We start from the raw sequence: 22,692 nt of genomic DNA, 5'->3' as shown, positions 1-22,692 counted from the left end.
TTTGACCCACCTCCTAGAGTAATGGAAATAAAAACAAAAACAAACAAACAGGACCTAATGAAACTTAAAAGATTTTGTGCAGCAAAGGAAGCTATAAAGAAGACGAAAAGACAACCCTCAGAATGGGAGAAAATATTTGCAAACGAATCAATGGACAAAGGGTTAATCTCCCAAATATATAAACAACTCATGCAGCTCAATATTAAAAAAAAAAAAAAAAATCAAAAAATGGGCAGAGACCTAAATAGACATTTCTCCAAAGAAGACATACAGATGGCCAAGAAACACGTGAAAAGCTGCTCAACATCACTAATTATTAGAGAAATGAAAATCAAAACTACAGTGAGTTATCACCTCAGACCAGTTAGAATGGACATCAGCAGAAAATCTACAAGCAACAAATGCTGGAGAGGGTGTGGAGAAAAGGGAACCCTCTTGCCTTGCTGGTGGGAATGTAAATTGATACAGCCACTATGGAGAACAGTAAGGAGGTTCCTTAAAAAAACTAAAAATAGAATTATTATATGACCCAGCAATCCCACTACTGGGCACATACCCAGAGAAAACCATAATTCAAAAAGGCACATGCACCCCAATGTTCATTGCAGCACTATTTACAATAGCCAGGTCATGGAAGCAACCTAAATTCCCCTTGACAGACAAATGGATAAAGAAGAGGTGGTACATATATACAGTGGAATATTACTCAGTCATAAAAAGAATGAAATTGGGTCATTTATAGAGATGTGGATGGACATAGAGAATGTCATACAGAGTGAAGTAAGTCAGAAGGAGAAAACATGTATTGTATATTAATGCATATATGTGGAATCTAGAAAAATGGTACAGATGAACTAGTTTGCAAGGCAGAAATAGAGACACCGATGTAGAGAACAAATGTATGGACACCAAGGCGGGGAAAGTCGGGGGGCGTGGGTGGTGGTGGGATGAATTGGGAGATTGGCTTTGAGATACATACACCAATATGTATAAAATAACTAACTAATAAGAACCTGCTGTGTAAAAAAATAATTCAAAAAATTAAAAATAAAGAATTTGTTTTTGGGAGAGCTGTCTATTTCATATATACAGACTGAGACTGCATGTACCATCTGACGTTGACGTCAAGTGCCCCTCCCAGCCCCTTCATCTGTCACCTGAAAATCTGTGTCCATTCTTCTGGAGCCTTTTTTTTTGGCCTGCACCTCGAAGCTTGCAGGATATTAGGTCCCTGACCAGGGATTGAACCTGGGCCGCTGCAGTGAAAGCGCTGAATCCTAACCCCTGGACCACTAGGGAATTCTCGTGTTCTGAAGTCACCTTTCTGGAAATGTGGAGCATAGAATGGTAGTAACGAGCACAGCAGAGTGGAACAATTCCAGGCTGATGCTGTAGTTCTAGTCCTGCCCCTAGAGAGAAACCTATGAGTAAGGCTTTTACTTGCTCAGGCAGCCGAGCATCAGAGTAGGGCATGCAGTGTGAGGGGAAGGCTGCCAGGCTGTCTCCCAAGGGGCCACCTAGCACGGCAGGTCTTAACAGGGTGAACCTCCCAAGAACAAGTCTCAGGCTCACAGCTTGTGGGCTTAGAAACCGCATCATGGGGGCAGAGTATACTAAGTAATTTTTGAGGAGGTGGATGTGTGGAAACCCATGGTGCCAGTTTGTTAATCCGCACCGAGAACCCTCTCTGCCGGAGAGGTGGGAATACTCATGTGATTTCTCTCTCCCTGCCCTGGGAGCCACATGCTAATCCGAAGGTTGTCTGGTGAGCGTTGTCAGAGTGAAGGCAGTTAAGTGGATAAAGGAGAGAAAAATTGCATGTCAGTGCCGTCTGGCTATGCATTTGGAAATTTTGAACTTTGCGGCTGTTGCCTGGACGGGCACTGCCCAGGTTTGTCTCTTACATGTTTCGTTTATTGTTGTTGTTTGTATTGTTATTGTCTTTTCCTTGGCTGACCAAACCTTATTCTGATTTGAATCATCCTTTCTTAAAATTCCTTAGAACTTACAAATTGGCCCAGGTCACATCCTGCCCCACCCCAACCTTGGGAAAATTTAAAGTAACTCTTCATACCTCTGACATGACCCATGATTGCTGATTTATAATTTACCTCTGAGCAGGTTTTTAATTTCCTTCATTTCTGGGTTTGTAGTAGACTTCTCATTGAGGCCTTCCAGTACTGATAATATGTAAACTGATTGTTTTACCCTGCCATTGCTCAGTTTCCTCATCTGTGTAAGGTACCAGATGAATTAGCTAACTGCTAAGGTAACTTCCAATGCTAAATTTCTACCTTCAAGTTTCAAGAGATTTTCCTCTTTTTTTTTTTTTTTTTACTGAAGTATAGTTGATTTACAATATTAGTTTCAGGTGTACAGCATAAGTGATTCAGTGTTTTTAACTTATACTCTATCAAAAGATATTACAAGATAATGGCTATAATTCCCTGTGCTCTACAATACATTCTTGTTCTTATCTATTTTACACATAGTAGTTTGTATCTCTTAATCCCATACCTCTAACATTCCCCTCCCCACTTCCTTCTCCCAGCTGGTAACCCGTCTAAAAAATAATACAAAGGAACGTATATAGCGAAACAGAAACAGACTCATAGAGATTTTCCTTTTAATGAAAAAATTTTGTGATTTGGTGAAGGTTAGCTTTCCTGCATCGGATGGCATGATTCCTTAACAAGTCCCCGTGGCTGGCTGGCATCAAATAAGGCTAACACCTTTCCTTGGCTTTTTTTTAAAGAGCAAATCTGGATTCAGTCCACCATGAATCTGAATTGCAAGTCTGTCCTCACAGTGCTTCTTTGGAAAAATCATATAACCTTTCATATTTCACTTGAGGCTTCTAAAATGATTTTCTAATTCTCTTTTCCATCAGTAATTTGTTAACTGGAATTCTTCTGTAGTGAAGAACTTTGTCTTATCAACTATTTGGCTTAAGTGTGGTTAGTAAAGGAAAGGCAGGATAAATGCTTTCTTCTTTCCTTTTATTTATCATTTTCTTAATAATGAATTGGTATTTTATCAGCCTCCAGCGGTGTTATGAGTGTTTTTAGCTTTTGAGCTCAGAATTTTAAAATATAGTTTGTATGTATCCGCAGATGTAATCCATATGTATATAATCGATATAAGTTAATACAATCAATATTGTTTCTGATGAAATGGACATGAAGTCTGGGATTTGCTTTAAACTACTCTGGCACCTAAAAAGCAAACTGACAGCAAAGGGAGTGGAAGAGGTGAATATGGGAAAGTTTTTTTTTCAGCTTTTGGGGAAGATCTTTATTTAGTGAAGCTGGGTGGTAGGTACGTCGAGTCCATTGTACTATTCTTTTCACTTTTAGTATGGTTGAAATTTTCCCAGATAAAATAGCTCTAAAAAAGTACATAATTTTAAGGTTATCAGAGGTGTTAATCTGAGTTCAGTCTTTAACTCTGGCCTATACATGAATACTGTGGAAAAAGATTCTTCGAGGTTTATTGAAATGCCAGATATCACAACAGTTTCTAATCCTCATGCCACTGACAACAGCATGCCAATTATGTGCATATCTTCCAGAACTTTGGAAGAATTTTAGTATTTAACTTTATTGGATCTGTTTATAAAACTCTTGTCACAATAACTGAGGCTGTCCACTTTTGAATGAAACAATGTTCAGGAAATAATATAATGTGAAAATCAATTGGTATCACAGTTCTTACATTACTAGCATCCCTTAAGAATTTGAAACAAAGTTACTTAATGCTCTCTGGATCTTATGCCAGAAAATAATTTGGCGTTTTAGCCATTCTGCACTGACTTCTTCAATATAATTGTGCTATTTCTTATTCCAGGTTTAAGTTTATCTATTCATGGGGCTGAAAAGCGTTTGCAAATCCACCAACGGCGAAGTGTGGCAAGCCACCCAGGGTCACGTCGCCTGCCCGTGGTCAGGCATTCCTCACTCCCACCAGGCAGAAGGTCAATAAAAATGGAGGCAAGGTCTTCTGGAATCACTAATGGGAAAACCAAAGTCTTCCACGCAGGTAATGCATGGGGAAGGGTCAACAGGGACCTGTGTTAGCAGCAGGCTGACACAGCCTGCATTATATTTTTATTGTCTAACTCTTCCATGCTTCCAGTTAAGCTTGCTTTTTTTTTTTTTTTAACATCTCTATTGGAGTATAATTGCTTTACAATGGTGTGTTAGTTTCTGCTTTATAACAAAGTGAATCAGTTATACATATACATATGTTTCCATATCTCTTCCCTCTTGCATCTCCCTCCCTCCCACCCTCCCTATCCCACCCCTCTAGGTGGTCACAAACCACAGAGCTGATCTCCCTGTGCTCTGCGGCTGCTTCCCACTACCAAACATAAAATAGAAAGCTTGCTTTTTAAAAAGAGTCTTGATTTTTTTTTTCTCTCTCTCTCTTCACTTCAGTCAGTGGTAAATGTCACCAAGACCAATAGGAGGGAAGAGAGCTTGTTGTGTCAGAAAAGGTTAAGGCAACATTCTACTTACAGTGGGAGAATCTAAATGAAAAATTTCAGTGAATAAACTTGCTCGGTTCAAAAAAGCTTATTGTGTAATAAAATAATAAAGAGATTTGGCCAGTTTCTTGATAATTTGCTCTAAGACAGCTCGGGGAAAAAGTCAAGCTGAAAATGTCCGCTTTGAAGCCTCAGTTATGTGGCTTGACTTGCCTGTATTCCCTCCTCAGGTGAAGGGAGAAAACTAAAGTCATATGAAGTTTCAAGGCTCTGAGAAGCATCTGTGATCTCTTGAAAATGTTAAAATGAGTGTATATCAAAGTTGGTAATTACAACTAAAAGTATTTGGGTGAGAGGCTCATTTAAGTATTCATTCGTTCATTCATTCAACAAAGGTGTTGAGTGCATACTATATGCCAGGCATTGTTTTGGGTGCTGAGGAAAAACAAGTGAACACTGTCTTTCTGACTCACAGGAACATCAAATTGTGAGGAAATTCTGAAGTCACTTAGTATAAGTCTCACCCAATCCTGATTTCTCTGTGTAATGTCCTTGCAGGTGGCCACCCAACCTCAACTAAAGTCAAGCTTCCTTCTCTAGCCATGTCATCGTCTTTCTCTCAGCTGATAACCTTGTTTCCTAACCTCATGGAGAAACCCACAAGCCACTGGGCCTGAATGACTGCAGGTCCCTTACCCTGCATCTCCACGTATATCTCTGTTTACTCCCATCCTTCACCCTTTTCCTCTGGTTTTCAAAAGATGAGGGTCTTCCCCCTGTCCTTGACCAAGCTTTCACCTGTATCCTTGGCCACCCTTTCCCTCTCTTGGACCTTGCCCTTTCCCCTCATTCTGTGAAGAAGGCTAAAGCTTCTCTCGTTCTAATCATCTTCATTTGACACCGCATCCTTTTCTCTCTTCCGCCACTTCTCCCCTCCCTTCTGAGCCAGACTTCGGAAAGAGTCATCTGCTTGGCTTGGCTCTACTCTCTGCCTTCCCAGCCACTCTTCAACCCAACACCGTCGGGTTTCTGTCTCCTCCTCTCCATCATGGCGGTTCTTGAGGCCCTTAGTGACCCCCTTTTACCATAGTGTGGTGAGTAGCAGACTCTTCTGATGCACCCGACCAGAATGGACCATGACTTCTTCCCAAAGCACTTCTCTGACTTCCATGATGGCCTTCTTTCTTGGTTCTCATCTCACGTCTCTCACAGGTAACTCTTAACAGTTCCCCAACCTCCAGCATCTCTCTCATCCTCTTGCCTGCTGTCATAGTGTATCCTTTACACCAAATACAGAATGATTCATTTCCACCCCTGATCATGCCATTCATCTTGCTTGTCCTACTCATTCTAGGGCAAAGGCCAAACCTCTTAGCAAGTTAAAAACAAATGCCCATCATGATCTGGCCCCTAGTGCTTCTCATCCTTTTTTTGCCCCCTTCTGCCTTAAACTTTATACTCTAATGTGTCAGCTGGGGTTCAACCAGAAAAGCAGGGCCAGTAGAAGATTTGTACTAGAGATTTATTAAAAAGAATTGACTTACATGATTGTGAAGGCTGTCTAGGCCGGTCTGAAATCCATAGGGCAGACTGTTAGGAAGGGCAGGCTGGTACTCTTGGGCACAGTGGAGGTCACTGTCTACACGTGGAATTTCTTCTTCAGGGCAGCCTTAGCTCTGGTTTTAAGACCTTTCGGCTGATTGAATCAGCACCCCAACTCTCTTGCCTAGGATAATCTCCCTTATTTAAAGTAACCGATTATGGACTTGTAAAACACCTTCACAGCAGCATCCGTGTTCACCGAGGAACTGGGGACTCTAGTCCAGCCAAGTTGGCACATCAACTAGACCATGACGTCTGACCAGACTGACTTGCTTTCAGCTCTCCAGACACGTGATGCTATGTCATATCTCTCAACGTTTGCTCATGCTGCTTGCTCTAGGATACCCTGGTTTTGCTCCATAATCTTTTAATATTTTGAAATCGTCTGTCTCTCCACCATAAGGTCTTTAAAGGCATGGATTCTGGGATATTTATCTTGTACCTCCATTAAATAATTTGTAGGGTAGGACTGAACTGACCCTTCATTAGCTGTTTTTCAGACTATTATTATAGAGTTCCTTAAATTTTTTTCTAGGTTTATTAGGGTATAATTGACAAACTACAATCTCATTCTAATTGCTCTACCTGCCTTTCAGCAAATATTTATTGAGGGCCAATTTGGTTTCCAAGCATTCTTCAAGTACTTGGAATACATCAGTGAATGAAACGAAGATCCCTGCCCCTGAAGAGTTAACATATTATGTGGGGGAGATAGGTAATATATAAACATAATAAATAGTGATTAGGAAGAAGATAAATATTATGGATAAGAGAAAAAGTAGGTGAAATCAGGTGGTAGGGTTGCATGTTGCAATTTTAAATAAGGTGGTCAGCATGTAGGCCACATTGTGGAGAAGATGTGTGATCAAGGGCTAGAAGGAGCTGAGAGGGCCGCTGAGATGAGCAAGTTCATCCCAGCAGAGGGATAGCCAGTTGACAGGCCCTACGACAGGAATGAGTCTGGCAGTTTGAGGAAAAGCACGGAGACCCCTGAGCTTGGAGTGAGAAGGAAACATCAGCTCAGTGAGGTCAGAGGGACCAGATAGGGCAGGGCCTTGCAGGCCATGTAAGGACTTTGAGCCCTGTATGAAATGGGAGCTTTTAAGGGGTTTTGAGCAGAAGAATCCCATGACCTGACTTATTTTTTAACAGGATCACTTTAGCTGTTATTTGAGGATAGACTATAGGGGTAGAGGGTGAAAGGAGGAAGGTCAGGTAGGAGGCCACCATAATAATCAAGTTGAGACATGATGGTAGCTCTTACTAGAGGTAGAAAAAGGCACATGAAAAGTGTTAAACAACACTAATTATTAGAGAACTGCAAATCAAAACTACAATGAGGTGTCACCTCACACCAGTCAGAATGGCCTTCATCAAAAACTCTACGAACAATAAATGCTGGAGAGGGTGTGGAGAAAAGGGAACCCTCTTGCACTGTTGGTGGGAATGTAACTTGATACAACCACTATGGAAAACAGTATGAAGGTTCCTTAAAAAACTAAAAATAGAACTACTATATGACTAGTAATTCTACTACTGGGCATATACCCAGAGAAAACCATAATTCAAAAAGGCACATGCACGCAAGCACTATTTACAATAGCCAGGACATGGAAGCAACCTAAATGTCCATCGACAGATGAATGGATAAAGAAGATGTGGTACATATATATATAATGGAATATTACTCAGCCATAAAAAGGAACAAAACTGGGTCATTTGTAGAGATGTGGATGGACCTAGACACTATCATACAGAGTGAAGTAAGTCAGAAAGAGAAAAAAAAACATTGTATATTAACACATATATGTGGAATCTAAAAAAATGGTATAGATGATCTTATTTGCAAAGCAGAAATAAAGACACAGATGTAGAGAACAAACATTTGGATACCAAGGGGGGAGTGGGATGAATTGGGAGACGGGGATTGACATATATACAATATTGATATTATGGAAAAATAGATAACTAAGGAGAACCTACTGTACAGCACAGGGAACTCTACTCAGTGCTCTGTGGTGACCTAAATGGGAAGGAAATCCAAAAAAGAGGGGATATATGTATACGTATAGCTGATTCACTTTGCTGCACAGTAAAAACTAACACAACATTGTAAAGCAACTATACTCCAATAAAAATTTAAAAATAAAATAAAGTTGGGCCACAGAGTTTCAATGGATTAGATGTGGGATAAGAGAGAAAGGAGAGCTAAGTATGACTATATGGTTTTGGACTTGAGTAAATGTGTTTGGTATCAACTGAGATGGAGAAGGCTGAAGGCAAAGCGGACTTAGTGGATTTGAGGGCAGAAGTGGGGTCAGGATCGGAAGTCTGTGGGCAACTGGAGAGATCACGTGGGTGGTGGGATAAACATATTTAGAGTTTGAGAGATTGGTCTGGGAAGGAGATATAAAATCGACTGTTGTTGACAAGTCATCTGAGATGACCAGATGGAGAAGGGGGAGAGGATTAAGGGCTGAAATCTGGCACTCCCCAATAGTAAAGGTCAGAACATGAAAAGCAAAACACAAGCAAAGAAGGCCGAGAAGGAATGGCCAGCAAGGGTGGAGAGAAGCCAGAAATTACACATCTTGGAAGTTAAGTAAAGAAAGTTTATCACAAGGAGAGGAGTGATTATCTAGGTTAAATGTTGCTAAAAGTCAAGTAAGATGAGAAATAAGAATTGGCCGTTGATTTTAGTAAAGTGGAGATCGATGGTGATTTTGAGAAGGACAGCTTTGGTGAAGTGGTGGGGATGAAACTCTGATGAAAGTGTGTCTCAGACAGAATGGAAGCATATGAATTGGATACTGAGAATATAGACAACTTTTTAAAAGTAGTTTTGCTGTGAAGGGTAGCGAAGAACTAGGCCAGCCGCCGGGGGAGAAGCGAGGTCAAGAGAGTTTCTTTGCAAAATAGCAAATCTCCAGCAGATAAGTGGCGTTGGGGAGAGGGAAGAATTCATGATGTGAGGATTGGTGAGAGAAATGAGAGCCGTGTGCACAACAGAATCATGAACAGTTTATCTGTGATAACAGATGGGAAGGGAGAGTGTGTAGATGTTGGCAATGTGAGGAGGGTCTGAGAAGTTCTTTTGCTGCTGTTTCAGTTTTATCTGTAATGTGGTAAGGAAGGTCATAACTGAGAACGAGAAGGGAGTAAGATTGTTTGAGAGGATGGTAGGATGGTGTAAACGGTGGAATGTGGTTGCCGGCCCACATTAAATGGCTGTTTGAGGTTCATGGTCATGAAATTAAACTAGGACTAGTTACCATGGTTGTGTGTTTTTCTTTGACCTTGTTTAGCTACGTGAATGAAAACAAAGAATATATCAATATATAGAGTTATATTTAGTCAGGGTTTTGATTTTACCAAGGAATTAGGAAAAGAGGGAGAGAGAGGGAATCAAAGGTGCACTAGAGAGAATGATAACAGTCGATCGTGTGTTTTAAGCTTAATACACAGGGAAGTGAAGACATCCGGAGGGGGGAGTGAGTTTCAGTGGAAAGTTGATAGGATCACTTGGTTGGAGGTTCAAGAGGGGATTAAAGCGTACTGAGGTTAGGACAGGGGAAGAAGAGCTGAAAAGAGATGGTAGTGAAAGAGTAGAATGCAGGGCACTGATACTAAGAAGGGCGTTGCTGTTATTAGTAATGATGAGGTTGAGGTTAGGGTATGAAGTTAGTGAGGATGGAGGGCAAGGTCAGTGGAGGAAAATATTCTCAGAATGAGAGGCCAGGGTTTGGGAAGGATCATCTACATAGATATTAAAATTGAATTGAATAGTTTTGGGAGAGTGACATAAGCCAGGAGGTAACCTCATCAGGAAATGAGGAAGCATGATCTGGAAGCAGCACGTGGGTGCAGTGATGACACGGAGAGAAGGTGATATAATAAAACAACCTGAGATTCAAGGCTGGGAGAGTTTAGGGAAGGGGGAAGAACAATGGTCTGAAGGTGGCATGAGGACTCAAGGAAGACACCCGCCCCCCCACCCCCCATTCTCCAGATCCTTTGGTGTCAGGGCTGTGGGACAAAAATAGTACCATAGGAAAGAGCCACGGGGAAGCTGTGACCTCTGGGAAGAGCCAGGCTTTCATGAAAGCAAGAAGATGAAGGGGCCAATCTGAGAAAAGGCTGATGGGAAGAGAATTCTGGAAGGCCCAGTGAGCCCAGTTTTTGAAATCTCTACAGTTTCACCTCTCCCTATTTTTCCTGGCATCTTTTATACTAGGTAACCTGCCTTGTTCTACTTTCTCCACAGCTCTGCACTAGTTCTCAAGTAGGCTTTTACTCTTCCAGTTCTCTGCTATTCAAGTTCCTCGCTCTTTTTGGAATGCCCCTACCTCAATGCATCTCTCTCAAGCCCTTCTCATTCCTCAAAGTGTATCCCAAATCCCCCCTCCTCCCAAAAGCCTTTCTGATCCAACTGGTCAGAACTTGGAAGCCTTATCAAAGGCTGATTATTTGCTGTTTGTCGCAATCTATTGCACTCACTGGGTATAGGTTTGCATTCTGAAGCTATGCAGGGTAAATCTATTCTTCTTTCATTGCTGATCTTTTAGTTGTTCAAAAACTCATCTTGAGCTATTTGCCAACTGAGACATTTTCTAGTTCCTTCGATGCTTCCTTCAAACAGCATGGTTTTCACCTTCTTTACCATCCTACCCACTCCACTCTTAGAAAAAGTCTTATTTCATGACTGCATCCTTGGAAATACAGTGCCCAGAATTGTACAGAATATTCTGTTTGTGTTTGACCCAGTCAGAGAAGAGTCAGTCTTTGACATCCTCTACTGATACTAATGTAATAAACGTTTGAAGAAATGTTAAGATATTTCCTAATGGTGTGATGTCAGCATATCTTGTCACTGCTCTTACCTTAAAACACGCATCACTACATTTATCTGTCATAATTTTATCATCGATTCTTGAACCCTGCTTGCATTGGCTATTGGTTGAAAATATAAATAAAACCAATTCTTTAGCACATAATTATCGTTAAGAAAAATCATATTAAACAAATTATGATTAGAAACCTGTTTTTGAAAATATATGTATTTAAAACACGTTATTAAGATAGATGTGACTTCAATTCCATCCTTTTATTTTTAGTGTACTTTTACTAATGCATCATCGTTCTCTGTTGGGAGATTATAGAAGAGCTCTCAAACCGAGTTTCTTATTTGCAGTGAATCATAGATCTTAGAAGCAGTGTGTGCATTTTAGTCATAGTGAGGCCTATTAAATCATCCATCTACTTTTTACAAAGTTAATAATCTCGATTCCCAAAGCACTTTCTAAAAGCCCACTCAGACTGGTCGAAAAGAAAGAACAAGAAAATCGTGTAGATCTTCTGTGCCATCAGCCCTGAACAATTTCAGTTCATTTATTCCCCTTTGAGTTTACAAACACTTCTGAGTGCCTACTATGTCCTAACAAATATTTATTTGGAGGGTACTTCATTGGGGCTGGAATGGTGTAGAACTCTGTTGCACATGGACCTTGGGGAGCTCACAGTCATGTCCAGAAAGACCATGAGTCAGGGCTCTTTGGTTATAAATAACTGAAAGCAATTATTTAATCCAAGCAAAGAAGGAATTTAAATTTGAAGGATATGGATGGAAAGGCTGGAGAACTGGCCTTGGAAAAGGAACAGATACCAAGAGAAGGACTATTTGACTTTCTGGAATAAATGAACCCTTACCATTTTTCTTGGTTTTTGCATCATTTGGCTCCGTTTTTGAAGACCTGGAAGAGATTCTATCAGCCATGTGCCTTTCCCTTGGTTGGGCAGTGAGTGATGAGAGATAAAAGGATAGGACAGAGGAGGCCTCCCTCTTCAGCTTTGATAATAGGAGGATAGGACGCCTTGATTTCTCCTCCCACCCAGGCTGCACACAGTAAGGGAAAGACATTTCCCCAAAAGGAAATAGAGGTGATGTTAGAAAAGGGAAATGTATATGGAAGAATATCCACTACTTAACCTGCTATAATAGAATTCATTGTATTAAGGGCTAGAATAGAGATATAAATAAAATTATGGAAACATTATTACTAGGGAAAAGATATAAGAAGGATTCTACAGATTGGACTTTGAAGGTCAGCTAAGACATCAACAGGAAGACGGAGGGATGGCCATTCAGATATAGGAAAGAGCGTAATAATAGTGCATTATAGTGGTGAGCAGTGCAAGCTTTGTTGTTAGATGTTTTTTTTGTTTGTTTGTTTGTTTGTTTTTTGCGGTGCGCGGGCCTCTCACTGCTGTGGCCTCTCCCGTTGCGGAGCACAGGCCCCGACGCGCAGGCTCAGCGGCCATGGCTCACGGGCCCAGCCGCTCCGCGGCACGCGGGACCCTCCCGGACCGGGGCACGAACCCGCGTCCTCTGCATTGGCAGGCGGACCCTCAACCACCGCGCCACCAGGGAAGCCCTGTTAGATGTTTTAAACCCACATATGTTCCCTAATAGCTATGCAGACTTGGGCAAATGACTTAATTTCTCTGAATCTTTTTCCTCATCAGCAAAATGAGCAATACTGTCTCACAGTGTTAGGGTTGCCAGATGAAACACAGGACTTGGTTAAATTTCAGATAAACGACAGATACCTTTTGGTGTAAGAATGTCCCATGAATTGCATGAGGCAGACTTATGATAAAAATGTATTAGTTTATTTGAAATTCAAATTACCTGAGCACCCTATATTTTTATGTGTTATATCTGGCAACCCTATGTGGCATTGTTATGCCAGGTAAATTCATTCATGTAAAATGCTCTATATGATCCTTGCACAGTAAGGCGACAGGAGCAAAGGATCATTTTTGTTGTCACCATCATCCTAGACAAAATTCACAAGCCTGAAAGTACTTATGTCCCAGAAGCATTTCTCACTCGGTCCTTGAAGCATAGAGCAGTTTCCCAGTTAACTTGAGCCAGGTTAACAATTAAGACGGTTTCCCTTTATGCTGCACTGACGCAGGAGCTGTTCACCTTCATCTTGTATTTGTATGATTTCTCTTTCCTTCTGATTGTTTCAGATGTTTCTCTTGTGTACTGATTTCATTTTGACCTTATCTTTTAGCCGCTCGTAATTAATGAATATCGTTCCACTTTATAGGCCAATAATAAAAGTATTAAATAGCACCAGGCTTGGAACTGTCATTTAAGGGTCAAGAACAGAGTCAACTGAAGCACTGATCACGAATTTTTGAATTTGAAAGTGTAAAGCTTAGTGAGTATGGGTCACATTATCCCAGTTTAATGACTGTGCCACACAAAATAGAATTAGAAGCTTTGTGAAATCTAAAATATTTCTTCTATTGCTTTTCCTTTATATGATAGGCCCATCGTATAGTCCTAGGGAAATGCCATTAGTCACAGAATTTGTCCTTTATTCTCTTCTGGAGTTGGTAAAATGATGTTTTGCTGATATATTTCATTATTTTCCCAAGTAATTTCTAACACAATTCCTTTTATCTCCCTTTCCCCTTTTATGCATGATTATTTTTCCCTTATATAGATATGTATTTAAATGCTGGGACAAGTTGATTTCACAGGAGAGAAACTTTAGGATTTTGTTGTTTCCAGTGAGCTAGAACAACATGTATACATGTCATCTGTATACTGTCGTCTTATGCTATCTGTATACAGACGGTACTAAATGTTTGACAATAATAAAATTACAGCCCCCCTTAAGTACTCTACTGTATTCCCAACCTCAAAAGCTGTTAAGCTATTTGCATGCATTATTTCATTTAATTCCATAATATCCTCATGCTGTCAGCCTTATTTTATGGTTGGGGAAACTAAGGCACAGAGAAGGTTTAAGTAACTTGCCCCAAAACACGCAGGCAGTAAGTGGCGGAGGCAGGATTCCAACTCTGGTGGTTTGATTCTCTCATTACCTTCTTCAGACAACTTGGTAGCAATATTTCTAGCAAGTTTGTATAGCAAACCTTTGGAAAATTTAAAGCCCTGTAATAGTTCAGCCCGTAGCATAAGAAGACTATATTGAGGAAGGGACCACTAGACTCCACTGAAAGCATAGCCACCTTAACCAGTTATTTCTTGCTCTATCAGTGATGCTCCACTTTGTAGCATCATTTTTGTTCTACTCTGCATTAGACCTTTGTTTTTTCATCTTCCCTTTTTCAAATTCCAGTGTTATGTCAAGGCCTGGTCTCAAATTAGGGAAACAGAATTAACTCAGCAAGTACCTTTCACATTCTGTTTAACGTAAGTACCAGAGGCTGTGGGGAAAAGGAGAGAAAAGGAGCAATTAAGCAGAGATTTGAAAAAAGAAAGACAGCAAAGAAAGACTTGTGTGTTGGCTGACTTGTTTCTAGTTCTGCCAAGATGAGAGTCAAGATTCAGCTCATTCTTTAGGGGAAAAAAGTAAACATATGGCTAATCTTGACCACAATAATAATCATGGTACCACCACCTTATGTTAGATGATGCTCCATTGTCTCCAAAGGGCTTCCACAAATATTTCTCCTGCATCTCACTGAGTTCTCACAGTGGTCTGTGAGGCAGAATTAGCCCTGCTTTACTGTGCCTCAGGAAATGAAATTGCTTGACGAAAAGTACAAAATTGGTCATTGATGGACCCTAGCTAAAACCCATGTCTTTAGTTTCTTACCAGTGTTTTTTCCCACTGAGCCAGTTTTCTTTCCTTGAGGGTGAAAATAGTTGAGTGTGAAATTTAGTGTTTTCTCATCACCTTATCCGGGAACAGACATTTTACTGAGAATTGTGCCTGAAACTTCTTTATTGAACCTGAGGAATCTGGCTACTCTTCTTGAATGAATCTGAAGCTTGGATGAAAATATATATTTACTTTTCTATTTGTGAAATGGATTTTTGGTGTGGCTGGAAGCTAAGATCTTCCACATGGCTTTGAGAATATGTGGGAGAAAAAGTATAAGCTACTTTGGACCTCTGTTTTATTTCTCATTGCCTTGAAGGTGAATGTGGTATCTTTCTAAACTATGGTTTAGAAATAACGCTAATCATCCTTCATTTGAATCTCTTCCTCTTTAAGTGGGTGTTTTGTAAAATGTGTGATGTGAGTTTAGTAAATAGAGGGGCGCTTAGGAAAAGAAGCTGTTTTGAGCCTTGAAATGTGGACATTGGGATCTGTGCGCCTTGCTATCATTTGCTGAGTAACAAAATGGAGTTTTCCAAAAATACATACCAAATTCTTCCCTTAGAAATGTTCACTTTTTCCCCTTTGCTGAGGGACATATGCACATATTTTGACCTATGTAGTGCATTTAGAGAGAATTTTCTGAAGAATCTTTTCACAACCATTTGAATATACAAAGTGAGTAAAGAAAAGCTACAGAAAAGGCATCCACAGAGACAACTATTTCTGGAAAGAGTGTTGTGTTTTAATGGAATTCAGAACTGCATCTTCTGCCCAAGTCTACTTCAAATAACTTTATATTTAAGAAGCTTGGAGAGATTTAAATCAATACTAACTCAAGATCATATGACTATAACTAGTGGCCTGAGCCCTAAACCTAAACTAAGTTCTTCATCGTGGTAGATAGACGGTTAATAGTAAGCTTCTGCTCTACTTACTTAATTCCCTGAGTTAGAGATAAGAGGCCGATGCACAAGATGGACAGAGCCCTGGCTCTCAAGAGGCTTGTCGTTTTGCAAGGCCATTCTCTTTCATGCATTCATCTTAGGCCCTTCTGAAGATTTACTGTGCAAGTTAAAAGAGTAAACAACATTATAGTGATGCTGAAGGTATCATGGTTTCTACTCCGTAACCCCTCCTAATCCTGAGTTTCTCTCTTCCCTTCCTCGGCAAGAGTCACCGTTGTCATAGCAACAGAACTCAGCATCTAGGAGATTGGAAGACCCCCATGGAGCCCTGCCTACACTCCCACACAAATCCTTCCTGCCATTTAAGGCTTTGCAGCTCCGGTTTCCAGGCCCTCTTTGGAACTCTTAATGCAGGCATTCTGTATAATTTAGGAGATCACTATCTTGCCAATCCTGGGAAACATAGAAGTAATTTTGTTGAAGGTCAGCCATTACTGGCTGAAGCAGTGGGATTATTATTTCCATTTTAGACCTGAGAACCATTCACCGGCTGTTAGCTAAATAGGGTTCTCCAGTAAGGACCCAGTCCAGAATTGGGTCCTTAGAACTACTCAGTGTTAATCATTTGAAGAAATGTCTTTAGCTTTGATAGTGATGGGTGTGGGTGAGTCAATCTGTGTATTCCTGCTAATACAAAGCTGAGCTTTCTTCTGTAAAAGAATGCTCTTGCAAATCACTAGATTTATAGTTAGGCAACACTAATATGAAAGAGTGGGATTTGTGTGTCTTTTTACAGTAGCACGCATGAAGCATCTTCTGTTGTGAAGGTTTTTTAGCTTATGGTACACTAAATAGAGTTTGGTAAGCACTATAAATGAAGTTAAGAATCACAGATGGAAAGTTTTTCCAGAACCAGTGAAATATCCCACAAGTAAATCTAGGGTTTCCAATGTCAGATCCTCTAGAAGAATTGGGTTCATTTCCCCACTTCCTTCCTAGAAGATTTATTGTGGACACTGGCTGATATAGGGAAAGTCTGAAAAGAAGACAGACTATACCTCCCTCCCTTCTTAATATCATTCTCCATCTTAACACTGTCTTAGGAACACTGAATTCATTCATGGGGAATTGAAAACACACTCCCAGTTTCAAAAATGGTGTCTTTGCAGCCTATTAAGTCCAAAAATATTACATGTGAGGGTTCATTTTAGATATTTATATCAAGTGTTGAAATATCACTGCTCTCTATTCTGTAAAAAATGCTGCATTCGAGGATTTGTATTAAATATACCTCTCTGGACAGGAACTACCAATTTTATTTGCAGAATATAAATTGAATGTAGACAGAAGCTTAGATAGAGCATCATTTATTATGAGGTAGTCATGGAAAATACTATTTGTCCCCTTAAGCTTACTTTACAGGGTCCTCCATCTTTTGTGTTTCATGGGGAAGTTAAGATTTGATTTGTCACACTTTCCTTGTTTCAATGTGGAGTAACTATTCCAAATCCAAATTACAGGATTTTTTTTTTTACTAAATTGTTTTTATTTAGTATAGGTCCTAAACCTGGAATTGGCCCTCATTTTGCAGAGAAGGGGAGTATATCACTTAAAATTTTTAGTGGATCATGATGGCTTAACACTATGAACCAAATTATTTACATATGTGTAAATAATTGATAATTTTTAAAAGCGCTCAAAAAATTGTCCCTTCATTTTATAAATGAGGAAAATGAGGTTCATTATTTAATGGCTTAGGAACACAGAAAAATGGAATTTGAATCCAGGTCAGTGTAGTGTCAAAATATGCTTTTTATATCATTTTGTGTTAACTTGCAAATATAAGATCATCTGTATTTGATTGAACAAAAAAATTGAATTTTAAGTAATTTATTTAAAGCTACTATACTAAGGCAATATAATAGAAAAATTATATCAATAATAATGATTTGATGGGTGAGTGGGGGGCAAGGGGGAGTGGCAGTAATAGTAAGTTATATTGTCTTGTATCATAGCAGAAAACTATGTAACAGATATTTGATCCTTAAACAATGGGGGGAGGCGGTTAATCTGCATATAATATATAGTTGGCTCTCCCAGTCAGTGGTTCCTTCCCATCAGCGGATTCAACCACGTGCACTCTTAAGTACTGTACTATTTACTCTTGAAAAATAGTCCTGTATAAGTGCACCTATGCAGTTCAAACCCGAGTTGTTCAAGGGTCAACTGTATAAAATTGATCAAGAAACAATGGGATACACATATAGAGAGATCTAAAGGAAGTAAAAACAGAAACTCTTAAAAGTGGTTGGACTGAGGATATAGGATTGGGGTTGAAGAAGGGGTAGAGTTGTCCACTGCTGATTTTCGTTATAAGCTCTTTGGTACTTGAAGGTTTTCTTTATTATTTGACAAATTTTAAAAAGAAGGGAAGGGAAGAGCAAATGTATGATTTAGAATATGACTTTCATAGTCATCTATAGCAGCGGTCCCCAACCTTTTTGGCACCAGGGACCAGTTTCGTGAAAGACAACTTTTCCACGGGCCGGGGTCTGGTGGTTGGTTCAGGGAGTAACGCGAGCAGTGGAGAGTGGCAGATGAAGCTTCTCTCGCTCCCCCTCCACTCATCTCCGAGGTACCCGTCCTCGGCCCAGGGGTTGGGCACCCCTGATCTATAGATAACCTATCAAGATGTGTTAAAGTTGTGGACGAAAGGAAAGCTGGGACATTTTCTTAGTCAGTATCCACTGCTGTTGCTAGTAATGTGAAATTGCCGTAAAAGAGCTTTAACCGAGACACTAATATGTTCAAGGCCTTGTCCTAGGTTCTGTAGGAGACAAAAAGGTGGATGCAGTTTGGTGCCAGGCCTGCATCAACTTACAATCTAGTCAAAAGTGCTAGAGATGAGGAAGAAATCTAGGCAGGGAGGACTAGGAACTCACATTTGTCTGTGTCTACACGGTGCTAGGTAATTTTGATGGAAAACATGTACTGTAAAAAAGATAAAATATAGATATAGATATGGGTTCAGTGGGTGAAAAAAGGTATTTACTTGTTAGAATCAAGAAATGCTTGAAGCACAGAGCATTTAGGAGGGGCCTTAAAAGTAGAAAGGGGGGCATCCCTAGTGACGCAGTGGTTGAGAGTCTGCCTGCCGATGCAGGGGACACAGGTTCGTGCCCCGGTCCGGGAGGATCCCACATGCCGTGGAGCGGCTGGGCCTGTGAGCCATGGCTGCTGAGCCTGCGCGTCTGGAGCCTGTGCTCCCCAACGGGAGGGGCCACAACAGTGAGCGGCCCGTGTACCGAAAAAAAAAACAAAAAAAAAAAGTAGAAAGGGATTTCTATAGACAAGAGATGGTTGGGATGGGAGAGGAATCGACATATTTGGTAACTAAGAAATTCATATTTGAAGCTTTTTTTGGTTCCTTTTGTATATAAGCATTTAGCTAAAATCCATGTACGCCAGGTACAAATCTAAAGTGAATTTTTAAGATGTTTGCTCAGCTGAAGACGTTTTATTGAATGCAAGTGCTGTTATCAGGGTTACTCTTTATCGAAACTACTTTCAGTTTTACTCATACTACAAATCACAATTAAGATTTGAATTTACTCACTCCTGTCAATCAAGTGTGAGAAAAGCTAAAGGTAAATTTGGAGATCGCATGAATTTTGTTGCTATTTTTCATTTTTAGAAATTGTTCAGTAGGTTCTCCACACCTTTAGGAAATGTTTTTAGCTTCCCTCTCTAATGTAACTTATTTGTTTCCTTTTCTTGGGATTGCACTTAGTTGCATGTCAATTACTGAGGCCCTTCAGTTTGAAGCCATGACACCTTCACCCACTTGCCTAGTTTTTTCAGAGCTTTGTGTTTTGACTCAAAGTCAGAGACATCCGTGACCATAGGAAGAAGTCCAGTTCTCAACTTTTAGAAATCACACCAACACTGCAGGATTAACAATGATTAATTAAATATCAGAAGTCCAAAGTAGACACACAACTCCTTGTATATTGAAGTTATTCAGGCTCTTTCACTTGGGCAGAACGTGCTAAGGGTGAAGATTGTCACCTTGACGGATTCATTTGAAAATATCCTTGTCCAGTGATCACTCTCCATTTAGGAAAGTGTACAGTAGTCCTTGTTTTACAGCATCCCCTACTTCGTCATCTTAGACTTTAGTGAATGACTTACTGCCGGAAATTCCAGACCCTTATATCTTATGAAAGTATATTTTCATAAAATACACTTTTTTGGACTTTATGAAATACGTCTTGTATTTCATAAAATAAATAAATTTTGTATTTCTTCTAGAGCAGAGGAAGAAAAATGCCTTATATTTTAAGGATTCTAAATGCGATCTTAATGTTTACTATGAATAGAATGTTGTATCTTGCAATTTAGATTGACTTATATAGGTTAAGAATTGTATTAATTTGGAAAAAGTTTTATTAAATTAGTTCCTTAATGGTTTAACATCTGTAGTCTTTAAGTCTTGAATCCTTAATTTTAAAAACTTAATATCCTCTACTGCCACAATCTGAATTTTTAAATAACTTTAAAATATTTTGCATATTGTGAAAAACATAGAAAAAATAAAGAATAAAACAAAATATACCCATTTCACAGATGAGAGAACTTCTGTACCTAATGCAGTATTTTCTTCCTTTTCTAGTCATATAAAATAGTGTGGTTTTTAGTGTACTTGAGATATATCTATATTTTTATCTGTGTCCTTATATCCACTTTCTTCACTTTTTTCTTCCCCACGTCTTTAATATTCTTTAAAGACAGACTTTGATGACCTGAATGCCTCTTTATGTTTCTTCTTTTGTGACTTCTTATGCTCTTACCTGTCCTCTAACAAAAAATTTATTAAAAATTATGGACTTTCAGTTATGAAAAATGAGTTATTTCATAGTCATAACTACTTCCACATGAATTTATGAACTCCTGTGACAAACAGCAAGGAAATAAATTGGGCTTCTATTTATTAGACTATTTTAGAAGTCATTTGCTTTTTTAGGTTATGTAATGACTTTTGTCCTGGTGTGAAGTCCTGGACTATTGTTAAGTCCAGTGAAAATTGGTAAATTGTCTTATTTCTAACAGCCTGTGTTTTTGACCGCTTGTATGTGTGATTTTAAAGACCAGTTAAGGGCATGGGTTGGTATTACATCTTTACAACTTAATAGCTTTTGGGGGCAAATTACTACTTCTTACTGCACCTCCTTTTCAAGGTTAGAGTAAAAACTAAGTGAGATAATAAAGTACATAGCACGCAGCCTGGCTGAAAAGTGGTATTGAATTTTTTTTTTTTTCCCCTGTCGATGTCATTGTGAGATCTTTGGGTCTTTGGTTATTGAGCAGAACAAAGGTGACTAGCCTTAGTAGAGGCTGAAAAGCATCAAAACTTTTCCCTACCCATTCAAGGTAGCTGGCCATGGTGGAGAAAAAAGCAGATAGCTCATTTAAATTCTGGGCCAGCAGGAAGACATCTTTGTTCTGTTCCATTGAGAAGCTTAGTCTCACCGATAACTTCAGCCCTTGCAATGAGCCAACTGAATGCATGCATTTAAAAATTCACTGCTGTGTCTGCAGTGCTTAACTGTCACTTTAAATGCATGCTGGTCCCAAATAATTGACTTATGGATTCTTTCTCATTATTCAATTGGCTGGATAGTTTCTGTAGAAATGCCAGTGTTGCTATATAATAAATTATTATGGATGATAATAGTAATGGCTTCCATTTACTGAGTGCTATGACAGCTAAGAGCTTTTCATGCATTATCTCATTTAATCCTCATGGCTACTCTGTGTGACTGTTACAATCACCCATTTCATGGATGAGGAAACTAAGATCTAGAGAGATTTGGTGTTCCCTAGTAAGAATTTGAATGCTGGTTTGTCTGCCTCTGGAATCTGAGCTTATAGCTTTACTTGTTACTCTCCTGCCTTTGTTTCATAAGTACCGCATATCCTCATAAATTCATTCCATCTACATTAGTTCAGGGCCTACTCTGCTAGACACTGTTCTAAGTGATGGATTATAGCATGCAGACAAAAGTTCCTGCCCTCCTAAGGCTCACCTTCTATTATAGTTACTTGTGTCCATTCCCCTCCCAGAAAGAGTGTTCTTGTAAGATAGCAACTGTGTCATTCTTCTTGAGTTTTAGGGATGTAACTGAAATTTTATTCAAGGCTAATAATAATTCCTGGGCTTATAAAAGAATTATTTCTACAAAAATTTTGGAAGCTAGAGTGTGCCCCATTTTATTTATCAGGCGCTCTGTTTATTTTAGCACTGACGTTTAGCCCTTCCAGACTCATCAGATTGAGATGTTCTTACTGATTATTTTAAGAAGCATTCAGAGATTTATTATTATTAATGATAAAGCTACTTTTTGATATCTTGGTTTCTTTGACTTCCTTAAATGTCGTATAGGTGTGTGGAGCAGCATTAAAAAACCCTCTTTCTTTAGAACACACCAAAAATACACTGGGCAAACCTAGTACAAGGGCCTTAACTACTTCATAGAATAAATTAAAGTATTCTGGTATAATTGAAAAGTAAATGATATAACAGGGGAAGTCCAACTGTGAGAGAAAAAATTGATACCGTTTTTCTGTGATATCAGGAATATTAAATCCTTTCCTTTAAATAAATTATTACCATTTTAAGGAAGATGGTTTCATAAAGTATTAGTGGTGAATGTCCCTTTTTAGCCATGTAGAAGCTGAGAATAATTTTAAATGTCCTTGGGTGGAGACTAGCATATTATATTCTTCACCTAGGAAATCATCCATAAATACTATGAAGTATGTGGTATTTTAATAAAGTAATTGCCTTATTTTTGCCTTGGAAATACAATTAAACCTTTTTGGTCCCATAAGGGGCAAATGGCTGGTAATGTTCCTCATTTTTTAAAAGTCATTTGTCCACGTGGGAGGATCATTGGCAAACCAGCTGGCTGTTCTTTTTAGATTTTGACATTGCTTCTCCTTGGGACCCTGATGCTGGGCTGTCTGATAACCAGTGCAAACTCCATGAATA

At 39.4% G+C, this 22,692-nt stretch overlaps 1 protein-coding gene across 1 annotated transcript in view; it reads left to right on the top strand.

The window, feature by feature from the left end:
• LOC132597958 (anoctamin-4-like) overlaps positions 1–22,692 on the top strand; it is a 166,826-nt gene that overhangs the window by 122,745 nt on the left and 21,389 nt on the right. The window contains exon 2 of the mRNA XM_060306222.1: positions 3,847–4,038. Within this exon, the coding sequence (XP_060162205.1) occupies positions 3,984–4,038 (55 nt within the window). The 5' untranslated portion in view covers positions 3,847–3,983. The remainder of the gene's footprint in view (positions 1–3,846; positions 4,039–22,692) is intronic.

The sequence above is a fragment of the Globicephala melas genome, chromosome 10 (assembly GCF_963455315.2).
Source record: "Globicephala melas chromosome 10, mGloMel1.2, whole genome shotgun sequence".
NCBI classification, from domain to species: Eukaryota; Metazoa; Chordata; class Mammalia; order Artiodactyla; family Delphinidae; genus Globicephala; species Globicephala melas.
This window is presented reverse-complemented; position numbering and strand designations above follow the sequence as displayed.